General features: G+C 40.2%; 1 protein-coding gene across 1 annotated transcript in view; it reads right to left on the bottom strand.

The window, feature by feature from the left end:
- VPS8 (VPS8 subunit of CORVET complex) overlaps positions 1-18,160 on the bottom strand; it is a 932,181-nt gene that overhangs the window by 730,347 nt on the left and 183,674 nt on the right. Inside the window, exons 10-13 of the mRNA XM_030209561.1 lie at positions 16,629-16,696; positions 11,334-11,487; positions 9,856-9,915; positions 2,095-2,202 (exon numbers count right to left, since the gene is read on the bottom strand). Of these exons, the coding sequence (XP_030065421.1) occupies positions 2,095-2,202; positions 9,856-9,915; positions 11,334-11,487; positions 16,629-16,696 (390 nt within the window). The remainder of the gene's footprint in view (positions 1-2,094; positions 2,203-9,855; positions 9,916-11,333; positions 11,488-16,628; positions 16,697-18,160) is intronic.

Below are 18,160 nucleotides of genomic sequence, written 5' to 3'. Positions count from 1 at the left end.
CTATGCAGCCTAGCATCCTTCTGGCCATGGCCGTCGCCTTGTCGCATTGTTTCTTTACCTTTAAATCTTCAGACACCAACACCCCAAGGTCTCTCTCCTGAGTCGAGCTTACTAATCTCTCCCCTCCTATTCGGTATCCTTCTTCTGGGTTCTGTACCCCAAGTGCATCACTCTACACTTCTTGGCATTAAATTTATTCTCAATACAATCTTCGCATACAGTATACAGGATGCACTTGACAAAAAAATCCCTACACAGGCTGTGTTTTGGCACATCTGCCTTCCTCAGGGGACCTCCAATGATAATAATCATAATAACAGATGATTAATAAAACACTTAACTACCACAGAAGGGAAGAGACAATAACAATAAAAAGAAGAGAAGAAATAGAACCCGATACAGTGAAATTTAGTTTACCAATCCAAAAATATATTATATATATACCACCAGTCAAACCAAGATAGATAGAAATATTTGATTTATGAAACATATGCAGTGATATAGTGTGATCTAGAAAGGAAAAACTGTGATAAAAACCAGTGAAAATGAAATAGAATGTGTAGTGGAAAAGTGAAACGATGATAATATATCTAAATCAAAGCTGAATAAAGAAACTATAGTGTGAAATGCATAGCGAAAAGCACTAAGACAACTACCAACCCAAAAATATATTATATGTAATACCAATCAAATCAGGATGGACAGAAACATTTCATTTTATGAAATATATATAGAGATATGATCTAGAAAGGGAAAACTGTAATAAAAACCCAGTGAAAATAAAATAGAACTAGATTAAAAAGTGTAGTGGAAAGGTGAGATGATGATAATATATCTAAATCAGAGTTGAATGAAAAAACTATAACAACTACCTATCGAAGTGACACAGTACACGGATACTGCAAGCTGCTAGAGTATATGAAGCCCAAGCACACAAACTGTGAAATATGTAAAGGAAACCAAACAGCCAATAATTGGATAAAAACGGAGGACTCTATAAAAAAAAAAAGTCTAATAATCATGTCGGGGAAAGAGGCTTTTTATCTTGGACTTAGTTTTGGTGTCTTCCACTCCTTTGTTTTGAACAGCTGTTCGCTTTGTGGAAGGTTTTTTCTTTTCCTTTGTCTTTGTAATATCCTGTAAACGTCACTGGTTAGATGTGACTCCAGGAAAGGTTTGGAAACCACTGGGTAAACTGATCTAAAAAAGGGTTTCTCACTGCTGCTGCAGGACATATCCATCTTTAGCTTTAAATAATTAGACATGGAGGAAGGGATTGTAAAAGCTGAGCAAGAGGTGTGGATGGGCAAATTGGAACAGCCATATAGCCTTTACCCGCCATCATGTTACATGTTGGTATCCCTCAATATTCTGCTCCTGCTGGCAAAATATGGATATCTTTATTGGAATGTCCTATTTCTGTACATAAGGTCTCCCCTTTAAATTCTGTCCCAAACAATTAGGTCTCCTATGTAACTATACCACTAGAGCTTGGAGGTAGTGGTCAAAATGAGTAGAAACTTTTGTTATAACAGAATTTCCTTTACAGGCAGCTTTATTGTCATTCCTGGCTTTTAAATTGATGCAGCAACACAAAATTAAAACCATGGAATTTTTTTTTATCTGATAAGAAATTATCAATGTTTTCACTTTAGTTCAAACTTTGAATACTTTATAATTAAATTTTTACCAAGTTCCATAATGTTATCTATGCAAGACTGAACCAGGGTAAGTTCCATGTTAGGTTTTTAGAGTAACATTTATTGGCCACAAAAAGGTAGCACTGAAAGAGGCTCGGCGGAGAGCTGCAACCTGCTCCATCATTCACAGTACTTTGCCTAAATACAGTTCAACCCCTTTATAACACGATCTGTTAAATCACATTATAAGCAGATTTGCACTGTGATTCTTCGGACCTTGAGCACCACATTATAAAGGGGTTAAGCTGTAGTATGAAGAAAAAGATGAACTAAATACGATCAATAAAATAAGGAAAAAAAAATATCTTCATACTGCCCAATGAACAAATGGTTCTGTGACCGCACTAGCTAGCCACAAAATCTGAAGTACTACAAAAGATGATTATTGCTTTACCAAGAGGAAATGCACAACATCCCCTCGACAGAATGCCAGCATCGGATTCACTGAACTCTGCTGAGCTACAAAATGCCAGGCCAAAAGCGGGACGCTGGAAGGATCCATCTATGAGAAAAATCACATACAAAATATGAATATTCAATTAATAATTTATAAACAATCTATATTTAAACTTTAAATACATACATGAGAGATTATTTTTCCAACGTATGCTATGCTTCTTTTAAAATAAATATTATTTCTCAGTAACTCAATGCCCTGTTACAAACTGAAACCTTTCTATATTTTCTTATTAAAGTTTTAAAATACAATCCCCACAAAGACCCTTCTTAAAGAAATAAACAGGTTTCTTGCAAAAACACCATTAAAGTAACACAACACAAAAAGAGTTATAGGTCAGCCCTTGGAGAATATCAACTACTCAAGTGTCTAAAGTCATAAAGAGAGGTATTATAAAACAAGACAGACAAAGAGGACTTACCATGGATCAGTAACCATAACGAAAGAGTTTGAGTTAGAGTACTTTGAAAGGACACAAATCCTTCAAATTCTTACATAACTGGTTAAGGCAGAATTTACCTGGCTGTTCTAATGGTTTGAGAAAAAAAATGACCAGAAAATTCTCCCGCAGTTTTTGCAACTACTTCAATTTAGATGGAGGAGCACTTCTTTGCCAATATCTAGCCACAATGCTTCTAGTCACAAACAGTATCCCATCTAAGAGTTGGCTATCCCTTTCCAGCATCTGCAACCGAGGGTCCTCTTCTCCCAGAGGAAATAAAGAAATAGTAAGAAGGACTTCAAAATTAACCATCTGGACATGTTGCCAAAACTCATGAATATGAAGGCAATCCTACTATATAAATAAAGAGTGACCGACGTTCTGCGCATGCATCACTTTACAGGTATCTCGCGCATTGCCACCATTGCTGTCCCGCCCCTTCAGCTGACTCGCACTCTCACTGTTCAAATGCAGCGTCGATGTCAAGGTGCATATTGTTTTATAAACCAGCCAGGTTCAGAGCCCCGCCACTTTCACAGCCCCAAGCCTAGGGCGCCGAACCCCGGACCCACGTTATGCATCGAAGACCGGTCTGCCATCACTGACTGAAACGAGACCCATCCCCTTTACCTCTCTCACCTTTCACGCCTGCAGATTTAGTCTCAAATTTAGTTAGCATCCTGTAGACTTTCTTCCGGACAACCGGCCCATATGTCCCCCCCCCCCTACTGTTGGGACTGCAAAAGCAGGAGACAGACCAGCCACACTAGGCACATCAGAAAAATTCAGGACCGGCTCTGATTTCCTGCTCAAAATGGCTGCTGACTTGCCTTCCAAAGAGGGGGAAGTGGTGTGCATTTCAGGTGCACTGAAAACCCTCATGTCCTCTGAGGAACCAGCTCCCTCTGGCTCGGCAGGAACAGTGTAGCCCCCAAGACAAGGACCCGACGCTGCTTGCTGCTTCCCACTACAGGAGCAGTGCTTATCAAGCTCCGCAGCCATAAGAAGCTCTGCCTCAATCCCAATGGTGCTCCAGGTATGAGACCACTGTGCGGTAATATTCACGCACTGAACAGGGAGCTCCCGGAGATCCTGCCTGGAAGTCAGAAAGCTGCTGTACTCAATTCTCTCTCCAGCATGACTGAACACTATCAATGCCTCTACCGAGGGCCGGGACATAGGGAGAACCCAGTCAACCGGTGCAGACTGTAGCTGTTTTTTTTTTGTTAAACAAGTGAGAAAGGAGAAAGAGGCAAGGAGAGGAAGCAGTGCTGGGTTGGGGAGGGACAAGGGGTGGCCAGGTGTACTCCCCAAAGGTGGCACCACTCAGCCGAACTCCCCACAAGCTGGACTGAACCCCAAAGGACAGGAGCTAACAGAAGAAATCAGGAGCTGGGAAAGATCTGTCTACTCGCCTGTTGGAGATAAAGAATACTCTCTCTCTCTCTGACTCCCTCTCTCTCTCTCTCTCTCTTTCAGACAGACACACACACACTTTCTATCTCTCTCTCTCACACACACACACACACACACACACACACACACTCACTCTCTCTCTCACACACACAAAATATTAGAACAATAAGGGATATGGGAAATCAAATAAGTTAGACAATAACAAGGTTTCAAATTCTGTTTTCAGAAAGAACGTAGTATATAAAAGTGTACTGTAGACATCCACTCTCATTTGTTGCTTTGGCTATTTCATTACATGTTTCACATTTCTCCTTAAGGTAGCTTTTAAATTACATTTCAGAAATAAAACATCCTGCCCGTTTTAATGGGCTTAACGGCTTGTCTTACCATAAATGAATAAAGAAATCTATCAAGTTACATTGTGTAGAAGGCGTGTGCTTGATGCAAAGAGCTCCTAGCTCTCAGAGAAAGAGTCAATTCTCTTGAGGCTAGAGTAGCAAATGGAGGAGCAGAGGGAGACAGAGAGGTACATAGAGGAGACCTACAGGGATGTTTTAGAGCATCATCCTGGTGAAGTAGGAAGTACTTCTGTAGCCAGAACCTGCCCACCAAGGGATGCACTATCCTCTCACACTGAGGATACGTCATGATTAAGTTTGAGCTACTATCTGAGATGAACCTTCAAAGGAAATCTACTGTAGCTGCATTTAATTCTCAAAAGGGTGACTATAATAAATGAGGACAATGGTTAAAAAGAAACTAAAAGGATTGGCTGCTAAGGTTAGGACACTAAATCAGGTGGGGACATTATTCAAAAATACCATCTTGAAAGCCCAGACCAGATGCATTCCACATATTTGCAAAGGTGAAAAGAAGAGAAAACATCAGCCAGCATGGTTAAAAGGTGAAATAAAAGAGGCTATTACAGCCAAAAGATTGTTCTTCAAAGAATGGAAAAATGAAGAGAATAAGAAGCAACATAAGCAATGGCAAGTCAGATGCATAGCATTAATAAAGAAGACTAAAAGAGAATATGAAGAGGAACTTCCCACAGAGGCTAAAACTTACAGTAACAACATTTTCAAGTAAATCAGAAGCAGAAAGCCTGTGAGGAAATCCATGGGAACAATAGATCACAAGGGAGCAAAAGGGGCACTCTGGGAGAACCTGAATGAATTTTTTTATTGTCTTTATGGAAGAAGATGTAAGAGATCTGCCTGTACCGGAAATGGTTTTCAAGGGTAATGATGCGGAGAAACTGAAAAAAATCTCAGTGAACCTGACAAATTAAAGAGTAGTAAATCACCTGGACCAGATGGCACACATCCAAGGGTACTCAAAGAACTCAAGCATGAAATTGCTGATCTGCTGTTAGTAATATGTAACCTGTCGTTAAAATCATCCGTTGTAACTGAAGATTGGAGGATGGCCAATGTGATGCTGATTTTTAAAAGGGTTCCAGGTGTGATCTGGGAAATTACAAACCGGTAAGCCTGATGTCAGTGCTAGGCAAAATAGTGGAAACTATTATAAAGAATACAATTACAGAACATGTAGACAAACATGGTTTAATGGGACAGAGTCAGAATGGGATCAGCCAAGAGAAGTCTTGCCTCACCAATTTGCTTCATTTCTTTGAAGGCGTGAATAAACATGTGGATAAAGGTGAGCTGGTTGATGTAGTGTTATCTAGATTTTCAGAAAACTTTTGATAAACTTCCTCATAAGAGACTCCAGAGAAAATTAAAGAGTCATGGGATAGGAGGCAAGGTTCTAGTGTGGATTAGGAACTGGTTATTGAACAGAAAAGGGTGAATAGTGGAGTGCCGCAGAGATCTGTATTTGGACTGGTGCTATTTAACATTTTTATAAATGATATGGAAATCAGAATGATCAGTGATGTGATTAAATTTGCAGATGATACAAAACTAATTCAAGGTTGTTAAAACACATGCGGACTGTAAAATATTGCAGGAAGACCTCAGGAAATTGGAAGTCTGGGCATCCAAACGGCAGATGAAATTTAATGTGGACAAATGCAAGGTGATGCACATTGGAAAGAATAATCTGAATCACAAATACCTGATGCTAAGGTCCACCTTGGGGGTCGGCACTCAAGAATAAGATCTAGGTCTTGTTGTAGATAATACGCTGAAATCTTTTGCTCAGTGTTCGGCGGTGGCCAAAAAAGCAAACAGGATGCTAGGAATTATTAGGAAAGGGATGGGGAATAAGACCAAAAATACTATAATGCCTCTGCATCGCTCCATGGTGCGACCGCATCTTGAGTACTGCATTCAGTTCTGGTTGCTGTGTCTCAAAAAAGATATAGCGGAATTAGAAAATGTTCAAAGAAGAACGACCAAAATGGTAAATGGGATGGAACTCCTCTCATATGAGGAAAGGCTCAGTTCATGCATAAACTGAGCATGCTTGGGGAGTGCAAGCGTTGGTGACTCAGGTAGTGTATTTCTTTGGCTGATGGGGCTTCAGCTATCCCACCAGCCATTGAACAGGTACTGCAACTGTGGAAGGGGCCTGAGTCCAAAGTGGAGGGCTCAGGACTCCAAGGGCCCTCTCCTCCCCTCCGGCTATGCCACTGATTAAAGACGCAATATCTTCCATTCTCCCACCTCCAGGTCTAACTCTTTCTCCCTTCCTCCCCTCTACCCCCAGGTCCATTACCTCTATTTCTCTCTTCCCTCTCTCCCAACCACCACCCCCACACAATCCAATATCTCTCTTTTTATTCTTTCCCTCCACCACAGGGTCCATTATCTCTCTCTCCTTCTCTCTAAGCCCATCTCTCCCTCCACTTCCCCTCCTCCATCCTTCTCTACCTCAATTCGGCTTCTCTCCTATATCCCCTTCTTCCTCACCTAACACCTTTGTCTTTTTCTTCCTTTACACCACCCTCTCCACCCCAGGTTCATCATCTCTCTCTCCCTCTCTCTGAACCTAATATCTCTCCCTCTATCTTCTCCCTTCATCCTTCTCTCTCTCAATTTGGCTTCTCCCTCATTTCCCCCTCCCTCCGTGTACAGTCCAGCATTTCTCCCTCCCCTTTTGGCCCTGCCTGTGGTTCTCTCTCCCATCCCCCATCACCTGAGGTTCTCTCTCAATCCCCTCCCTTGCAGTCCGGCATCTCTCCCTCGCCTTCTAGACCACGGCCGGCGGTTCTCTCCCCCCATCCCTTCCAACTCAGTTTAGCTTTTCAGTTTTCAGAAAGTCTTCAGCATCAGTAGCAGCACTGACCCTTCTGACACAATTTCCTGTTTGGGATGGGTCAGAGGGAAAGACCCAGTGCACGTTGCCCTGGACTCTTCCTCTATCTGTAACTTAAATGGGATGGCAGATGCCATCTCCCTGACAAAGCCAGTGAAAGAGAGACCCTCAGAGGTGCAGATTTATGTCTCTCTTAAGGTAAAAAGGGATCAGAAGGTATCCCATAAGACTGCTCCTCTGAGAAGTAATGAGTGTCCTTTCAAGTCCCATAAACAGTCCCAGTCAGACTCCTCACTGTATTCAGACTGGGCTGAGTGAGTCTGTGCCTGGCTCGGCTGAGTTGAACCCTGTTCATGCCCCGAAGAGCGCTGAGGTACAGCCCTACTCTCCAACTCCTGGGAAGCTTTCCCCCCCCCCCCGATGTCGAGAGTGGTACTGTATGTGTCGATATCAACACCCTTTGAGGTGCCAGCGTCAAAGATTTATGCACAGGCAGCCTCAGGAAGATTCTGGGGTTGATCTGCAGTTGGCACAAGTGTCCTCAATGCCTAAGCAGACTGCAACCGTAGCATCTGCATCAGCTCCTGCCTGTGCATGGCTCGGAACCGCTCATCGAAGGAAGGCATCGGCAAAGGCAGGGGAGCGAGGACAGAGACAGACCAAGAAAGTGCCAATGCCAAACTGGTAGCAGGGACCTGACTGTCTGGAGACCTGCAAACTGGCACCTTTTCCAAAGAAGGGGGCACTCCTCCTGGTGCCGGTACTTATCAAATACCGGCAAAGCCGATGTCCCAGTGCTTCTGGCACCATGCATCAATGAGGACCAATGCTTATGCTTCTTGGGCTTCCCCTAATGCTCAGTACTGCTGTCCTTCGGTGCCAACAAGGATGATGTCTAACCCATACATGTCCTCGGTGTTGGGTCCGATGCTGACCGGTCCCAGGGCCTACTCTCAGCAGCCGATGTTGAGAGGTGGAGACCTTCTCGATGCCAGTGCACCCCCATTGGATGCTGAACTCTTGGCAGCCATCGAGGTCAATGTTTCCAGTGCCAATGACAATGTACTGGCCTTCGAAGAACCAAAAAGTCTCTCCTGTTGGACCTGCCACACCCTCTGTTTCCTCAACCGCATTTTTAAACAGAGAAAACAGGAGTTAGGCTCAAGGTCAGGCACAAGGCATCTGATACACCATGAGTGCGGGTCCGTCACAGAAATCACCTGATTACACTGAGGACACCTTTTGAAGCCACTGGGGGTATTCTGGAACATCGAGAATAGAATAGCAGCTAAATTAAACTCCTCAATTGTGAGCTGAAAAAGGGGCAGCGTTCAAATTAAGGTTGGTGCTCCATCTAAATGGGCCTAGCAACTCGCGAAAAAGAAAGGAAACTTAAAGGGCCAAAAAACTAGAAAAAAAATAAAAAGGAAATAAAATAAACTGAAGAAAATTGAAAAAAAATGGGGAAAAAAACCTGCACAGGAAGGCACTGTAAAAGAGAGAAACATATGCACTATGAGGAGAACACAAGTCCTCCCTGCTCTGTGGAAAAATAAAGACTGAGGGACCCACATGTCAGGCGGAAAGACACTAGAATATGCACGGTGGACACTGCTAGAAAGTTCTTTTTTTTTTAAGTTTTATTTATTCAATGAAAATACAATGCAATACCAAAACAGCAAAAAGCAAGTTAGTAACATCAGAGAGCTGTAGTACATGTATTCCATAGTTTTATATAAACAGAAGAAAAACCCTCCCACCCTCACTCCCATCCCAACCCCTACTATAATTATAAATCTCAGCAGGACTGATGAAGCAGGCAGCATCTGCTAGAAAGTTCTAAGTATTATCACTAGTCAGCGTCCGCACAAGGCTCCATCAGATGACATCACGCATCTGTGAGAATACAATGGCCTGCTTGTCCACGGAGGATGGATTTTATAACTTCAGAGTGCCACTATCTCCTAGCAAAAGGAATTGCTGGGCTTTTCTACCATTACTAGGCAGTACACAGAGCAACCAGAAGCAAACTATATGGTTTAGTCACTAGGTATCATCATACATAGCAACAATTAAGAAAGCTATACGGTTCAGTCACTAGGTTTCACATTAGAATTTCCAATAAAGAAATTAAATACATATTGAAAGCCAGACCAGCACAAATAGCAGTGTGGCAGCAATGGGGGAGAAGCAAGATGGTGAAAGCATAAGGAGCATATTTCACAAAATAATTTCCAGTCTCTGTGTTTGTATGTGTGAAAGAGAAACCAGGAGAGTAAAAAAAGAAGAGAGAGACAGTTTAAAAGGAACAATTGCCTAACTGCTATTTCAGTGTGTCAAAGTTTATGCTACAGAAGCAGAACAGCTCCTTCCATAGAAATACACTGGGCCAGTTTTGGGAGAGCTTATTTCTCTGGAACCCATGATCCAATCTGGGCAATACATATATTTTTTTAATTGATGTGTTTTTGCACCAGTTTTTTGCCACACACCAAATTTGGTCCTGTTCTATTAAATTTTCAGAAAGACAGACATATACTTTATGTATAATTTCTTCCTAACATTCATTAGTTTGGACATAATATGAACTTGTTAAATTTTGTTTTGTTACTTACGCGACCATAGGGAAAAGTCATCCAGACTTTAAGAGACGGCTTCAATCCAATAACCAAAATCTTTAGGGAAAAGCAATAGAATAAATATGAAAAATATTAAATACATATTTTATTATTTAAAAGTTATCATGGAACTGAGCATATCTACATAAATGAATTCTTTGCACTTAGTATCTGAACCTCCCATCGTATTTAAGAAGAATCAGCACTTTACACTCTGGACTGCTCTAGTCTAGTGTTTTTACTATAGCAATATGAATTATTTATTTCTGTGGGTTTGTGATATTTATTATTTCTAATGTTTTAACTGTAATTCACTTAGAACTAACCTGGATGAGCAGAACAGAAATGAATATATTTTTTATACACTCCATATTGCATTCTTTTTACTGGGCAGTTCTTCAGAATCTAAACTGATATTGACCAATACTCGAGAGTTCAAACATGGCATTTTTATTGATCCTCTTGAACTTAACTGATCTAGAGAATAATTAAAAAGCAGCAAGATGGGAATGATGTCCCTCTCCCCCAAAAAGGATTTCATCTTCACAGATGATACTGCATTTATTAAAGAGGATACTCTACCCTCCTCTTCTCTCAAGAAAAATGTGCGTTCCCTCAAAGGCATCCAACCCTTTAATAGTCCACACGGCTTATTTTCAAAGCACTTAGCCTCCCAAAGTTCCATAGAAACCTATGGAACTTAGCCTCCCAAAGTGCTTTGAAAATATGCCTCAAAATGTGTACAAAATATGGGTGATTGATTTTACCAAAAATCTGTAACCTTTTGAGGATACCATGATTAGTATTTCTAGAAAGAACTCCACTAAAGCAATAAAGAAAATTTTAAAACATGTTAAAAAAAAAACCAATAATATGTGCTCTTGGCAAATAGAAATCCAAGCGTAGGGAAACCAAGGATACTTAAGATGGTCTAAGAAACAAATGTTTTAGAGTGCCTTAGATAAATGCAGGGTTCTTTGCAGCAGGTTGTGTTAACTATTGTTGAACTAGCATTAAGAATTATCCAAAGATATGTCCTATATTAACTTTCAAGACTCAGAGACAAACAGCAATTGCTAAATTGGACAAGGGAAAACAGAAAGAACCAACCCAAAATGAGCTTAACAGTAAAGAAAGCAAACAGAATTACAATGGCGAATGAGTAACTGCAAATACATGAATACAACAACAAATATACCTGAGGATCTGGCAACAAATGATTGAAATAACAGAAATGGGAAGTGACATACCAAGTCGGTATGAAGAACGAAAGTAGAGAACAGCCAAGAAGAAGAAAATTAAAATAATCTATTCCAAAGACAGTGGAAGAATTCAAGATTTCAACAGGTGGAATTTAACAGGATCAGGTTCAGTGAAAGGAAAAAGTGCAAGGGAAAATGAGAGGACAAATAAGGAATACAGCTCAGGTAGGAGAATATTTAGTCCTAAAGTCTAACATACCAATTGCTGATTACCTTAGTTAAAGATGCCATAGCCAATAAAAAGTACTGAGTGATGGGATGATCTCTTAGCTCTGCCTTTGCATGCAAGGGCTCAATGCAGCAAACTTCACCCTTGGAACCACTGAAAAGGCACCGAGAGTCACATGTTCTCACTCCCATGACCCTCCTGGGAAAAAATTTAAAAAAGCACATACTGTACTACAACTGCTGGCCAATGTTAAATATCAGCTACAACCAAAAGTCACAGCTTGCTCTGGATTTTCAAGCATCATTTCCATTAAAGTTACTCCATATTATTATGATTCCATTACATGAAACTAGCAGTCATGCAGGCTATATAACCCTTACACTCTCTCTTACACAGTCTCAAACTACTAAATCTAATGGTCTCAGCGGTGTAACTTGCTGGTGTGTCAACCCCTCCAAGAAAAACTGCATTGGCTCCCAATCAAGGAACGTATAACTTTCAAAGTCTGCACCCTGGTCCACAAAATTATCTGTGGCGAAGCCCCGGGATATATGACCGACCTTATAGACCTGCCAACCAGAAACATCATCGGACCATCATGAACATACTTAAATCTTCACTACCCTAGCTGCAAAGGACTCAAGTACAAATCAATTTGCAGATCCAGCTCCTCCTATATAAGCATGCAACTGTGGAATGCACTAACGAAAGCCATAAAAACAATGTACAACCACCTTAGCTTCCGGAAATCACTGAAGACCAACCTGTTCGAAAAGGCATACCCTACTGATCCAATTTAGGTGCCTGAGCCTAGCAGCACAACGAAACCAAAGCCATAATGAACACTTTATAACCCTTCTTCTTTTCAATTCTCCTAATGTGTTTGTAACACATGAACCTCTGATAATTACATCACTTTGTATTTGTTTCATCACCAGAGGTGACTAACGCCACATGGTACTATGTAAGCCACATTGAGCCTGCAAATAGGGGGGAAAATGTGGGGTACAAATGTAACAAATAAATAAATAACTAAATAAACTTTACACTACACTTTATAATATCCACCTCCTCATCAACCAATAGATAAAATTTAAATCTAATAAGAAATTTTTAACTTTCCACTATGTAATATACTGCAAAATCCCTCTCAAGGTTAATAGTATTATACATATGGTGCTATTGTCCCCGAACCGACAATGAGTTGAAAACTCACTCAAGGTGAGATTTATTTTTTATTTTTATTATTTTTATTACATTTGTACCCCGCGCTTTCCCACTCATGACAGGCTCAATGCAGCTTACATGGAGCAATGGAGGGTTAAGTGACTTGCCCAGAGTCACAAGGAGCTGCCTGTGCCTGAAGTGGGAATCGAACTCAGTTCCTCAGTTCCCCAGGACCAAAGTCCACCACCCTAACCACTAGGCCACTCCTCCACTCCATTACAATAACACCATATGAATAATAATATTAACCTTGAGAGGGATTTTGCTATAAGTATATTATATAGCGGAAAGTTAAAATTTAAATCTAATAAGAATATTTTTATCTATTGGTTGATGAGGAGGTGGATGTTATAAATCTTGCAGTGTAAAGTTGACACACCAGCAAGTTACACCACTGAGACCATTAGATTTAGTAGTTTGAGCCTGTGGAAGAGTTAATACAGTTCCATAGCGAACACTGGTCTATTTTGTATAGCTATATAACCTTGCCATCAAGTGGGTTATTTGACTCTCTTTTGCTGATACCCATCACAGAACCAAGCAATAGAAAAATGAAACAGTACTAACATTTACAGTGAGCGGTAGGAGAAAGTCTAATGGAACAACCAAGGACTTTATATCTCTAAACGTGTTCAATATTGATACAAACAAGTTAATTGCCTTCTTTTTAGGCAATACCAGGTCAACACAATTTTATTTATTATCTTTTATCCCACATCATCCACAAATCTAAGCAGCATTTAAAAAAAACCCATACATAATACATAAGAAGACAAACAACACAACTATAAATCAATATTGAACAACACAATCATCAAAGGGTTTAATTATATTACTGTGTTGGTAAGGAAGCCTACAATTATGTAGGGATCTTAAACCCACAGAATAACTTTACAAAAAAGCACAATTACATAGATGCAATGTTTGCTAATTAATTTATTATACATTTAAGTCACATAACCCATACTGCATGTGTCATTGGAGGAACATCTGTACAGTTGCCTATTAAAAATTTAAAAAAAGACTTTTTTTTATCATATGTAGCCAGGGATCTGAGCAATAACAGACCAATTGCTACTCAGTTTAATGATTACATATAGTGATAGAGAAGAACTCCCAAAAAGGGGAAAGGGAGAGCTAAATGCCTCCTATAAGCTCTTGTAATCAGAGAATAAACCTCACATTAAGGGAGTAACAATAACTTACTAGTGGTTAAACATGTATTAATGCCCCAAGGCCAAGGTTATAAATAAGGTGTATTAATAGCATTAGCACATGTTAACCATTAACAAATGAACCCCTAAATATTTTAATTTTCTGTGAAGACAAGAATCCCAACGGAGGAAAAACATACAAGACCGGTAAGCTAAGGGCTCTCCATCTAAAAAAGCACCAACAGATAACAAGTAAAAATGTTTGTCAAAAATGTTCTCCGTTTTGTCTTTTTCTTAAATAATGTTTTCAAAACAATAGACCAAATGAAACAGACAGCCCCCCTTAGAAACAAACAGCAAAAAGATGCTAAGGTAGGAGCTTAGTAGCTGGCATTTATTCTGACTTTGCAGCTTTTATACACCAAATCTTGAAACTTACCAACAGGCAGTATTAAAACAGTACTGTTTAATAAACATATGTACTGAACTCCATGTCAGGAAGACTGAGCAAGAACTGCACCATCCCACAGATTCTTAACTTAAATGACTCGTAGCTTACTGCAAGGGCTTCCATCAGTTCAAGGGTTGTGAAGACTTATGCAATCAACACATTTATTTCTCGGAAACTACATTTGGAATATTTATTTAATTATTCATTTATGGTGAAAGTGTAAAGCATGTTGTATAGATTTGTGAAAAACCTCTACTTCAATGCATTTTGTATATTTTTGAGGGTTCTAGGTCAGTTCCCAACCACCAATTCCCATCTGGACAATTCCCACCACAACCCAAAAAATACAAAACACACTAGGATAAATAATCTGCCTCCCTTTTTTCTTCCACATCGTTTGGGGGGGGGGGCAGTACCCCCTCACACCCCCGCCAACAACATTATCTTTTAGACATCCCTTTCCCCTTCCAGATATGCAGTTCATGTGGGAGGGGCAATGCCCCCCCCCCCCCACATCCCCAAACTAGGTTTCAACCAAATTCAGCCCCTCAAAATGACACATTGATTACGATTTATAAAAAATTAATACTCTACCTTTGAAAAGTTATTCTGTTACTATACGTCCTCTGTGTACATCCATATACTGCTCTAACATCTTTTATTCAGATACCGTTTAAAAAAACAAACAAACACCGCCAGGAATTATGGGACCCAATACAAGAAAGAAGCTACAGGCTAGGGAGGGTGGGAAATGTGTGTGTGTGGGGGGGGGGGGGGGGGGGGGGGAGGGGACTAAAGTCCTTGGTGGGAATTGTCCCTGGGGGGATTGTCCTAGATGGGAATTGGTGGGTGGGAACTCACCTGATACCATTTTTGAGACAGTAAAACAGTCAAAAGTATACCAGGGTATGAAGATTTTTAGAAAGTATTGTACTCCTGTGAACATGGTCAGAGGTTTAGAGAAAGGCAGTCAATTTCTTTACTATAAGATGTTAATACAGTATCAGTCTAAAATAAAAAAAACTTACTGTACTGGACATTGTTCCAGAAGTAGTTCATATTAGTACAATTTGCTGAAGGAGGCCTAGGACAAGGACTGCTCATTGTTGGCAAGAGTATATATGGAAGTGGGGTGAAGACAAAGCGTTGTTTCCAATCTGTAACAGATGTTTTCCATAGACAGCAGAAGAGGTTATGGAACAGAGACAGTCCTTGTGTCTTCACAGAAACTGGGACAGGGGATTTGCCTCTGTGTTGGTACTGGTGGATTTCTCAGTAGCTTTCGAAACTGCAGCATATAAGTGTATTCCATATATACAACACTGGAATCTATGGCACCACCCCTGGCTCTATGGGCAGCAGGGATATTCAGCCGCTATCCACACAGTTATTCTTTTTTCAAGCCTCTGTTAACCCACTCAGCTATACAGACAACAGCTGAATATCACAGACTATCCATAGAGTTAAGTAGAGATCCAAATACGTACAGTCTTGATTATCCGACCTTTGCTAATTCGACAGAACCCCCCTCTCCCCCCCCCCCCCCCCCCCGGTGACATCATTTTGTTCTCTTCCTGTTTTCTGGTTTCACACGCTGCTGGTTAGTGTTAATAAACAATACTGTATTTCAAATACAGGTACCCTATATGCCTGTATTTATAAAATATGTTTTCCATTCATTTTTTAAGGGGATACTACTGTTTTCCGAATTACCAGACTTTTCACTTATCTGACAATGGTTAGGTCCCATTTATGTTGGATAATCTAGACTGCACTGTATCCTTCTTTAACTCTCCCCAAATCATCCTTTAAGCCTTTTTTTCTCTTGCTGCTAGAAAAAAAAAACCAGTACAAAACATTTGCTTCTTACATTCACCCACCATGTTCTACAACTGTTCGAGAACTTACCTTGTTACTAAAGCTTTTCAAGATCATTTTCACATTCACCTGGGCTTTTGTGTAAACATTTCTGTAAATTACCAAACAGCACTTTGGACAACGCACCACACAAATGTCCAAAGATATAGAACAGAACATTTGCACTCGACAGATCAGAGATGGAAGCATTATGCAAACTGAGAGGCAATTACTGTTAAATGTCATGGTGACTTTTTCTGAGATGCAACCATGTGTCCATTAGTAAAATGAATCTAAACTGTCAGTAATAACTTATTTTCTACTAGTATGAGAATCATAAATTACAGTTCTCCAGCACAGTGCAAAACTGACCCAGTCTCACTATGTCTACCATAAAATTACTACCCATCACTGATAACCCATCAAGGCTAACAATGTCCTATACATTAAGCCCCAGTCTACTGTGTCGTCCCATTTCTTTTTCATCAGCTGATGCACCCATCTCCGACCAGTATCAATCTATGGAGCCACCCAGACCCTCTATCTCAGCAGCATTAATTCATCTAGTCTTCTGAAATACCTCCTTTAGTTCATGCATGCTTTCCATCCTCATTATTCTTATGTACTGTAAAAGAATAATTTGTCCTTACTTAAATGTCAACTCGAACACGGAGCCACCACTGTCATTGCAAATGGCAAGAGTTGGGTCATCTGTAAACTGCACAGAGACAAAGATAAGATTATAAATCTTTGCCTGCTTTACTTTTAAAACTATTGCTTCATGAAATTGAATGTCAGTACAGATTAAGCATAAAGGTAAAACATCTGGAATAAGGGGAGCATATTAGTGAACTGTGATATCCACATTCAATATTCTAAAGACAAATATCAGCGATTCACTTGATTTTACAAGCAGCAAGTTAATTGCAGCTTGGTTTAGCAATTTAGTTCATTGGTTAACTCTTGCTTATGGAATAAAATACAACAAATAGACAATAAAATGGAGCAAACGCAAATATTTATTTTACGCTTCTGTGGGGGGAGGAGAAGGGAGTGAACATAAACATCTACATTTGTATGTGTGTGTGTCAGTCTTTGGTTTACAGAAGTGCTCTGCTTGGCTAACATATGCCAGCATTGCTGATCCAGACTGTGAATTAATACTGCTCTATCTATATTTATATCTATAGACATATAGATATATATTTCACACGTCTGTTATGCTTTTTTGGCACTTCTAGATGGCATTAAAAGCTAAATTTGGCATGCATATAGAAAATCAAACATTATGGTCTTTAAAAAAGCTAGTCTCAGGTAAGTGGCACAACCTGTGTTAAGCCACTGGCTGTCTTTTTTCAGTCACAGATTTAACAGGGTTGGAAACATTGTCATGGAGCAATGGTCCTCAGACAGAGGGGATGAGGCAATATGCCCAAGCAACCTTATGATATCGGTCCCTCAACAATTTATAACAGACCTAACGAAACACGTGAACTTTATGTTACAAAATGGACTTTTCCCGAATGAGAAAGGAAACATCCTACTCACCCCCATACCCAAAGATGCAAAGAAAAATGCTAGTGAGCTAACCAACTATAGACCAGTAGCATCCATTCCCTTAATAACCAAAATAACAGAAGGGATGGTGACCAAACAACTCACTAATTATCTAAACAAGTTCTCAATATTACACAACTCTCAGTCAGGATTCCATTCTAACCACAGTAATGAAACAGTACTAGTTACGCTCATGACTAATTTCAAACAAATGATTGCAACCGGCAAGAACATACTACTTCTACAATTCAACATGTCTAGCGCCTTTGACATGGTTGATCATGGAATTCTACTACACATCCTCGAATACTTCAGAATCGGAGGTAACGTTCTCAATTGGTTCAAGGGGTTCCTAACCACACGCTCATATCAAGTGACATCAAACTCAATTACATCAGCCACATGGACACCTGAATGCGGAGTTCCACAGGGATCCCCCCTTTCACCAACCTTATTCAACCAAATGATGATACCCTTGGCCAAACTACTATCAAACAAAAACCTCAAGCTCCTTGTGACTCTGGGCAAGTCACTTAACCCTCCATTGCCCCCATGTAAGCCGCATTGAGCCTGCCATGAGTGGGAAAGCGCGGGGTACAAATGTAACAAAAACAAACAAAAAAAA

This window comes from Microcaecilia unicolor, chromosome 7 (assembly GCF_901765095.1).
Source record: "Microcaecilia unicolor chromosome 7, aMicUni1.1, whole genome shotgun sequence".
NCBI lineage: Eukaryota > Metazoa > Chordata > Amphibia > Gymnophiona > Siphonopidae > Microcaecilia > Microcaecilia unicolor.
This window is presented reverse-complemented; position numbering and strand designations above follow the sequence as displayed.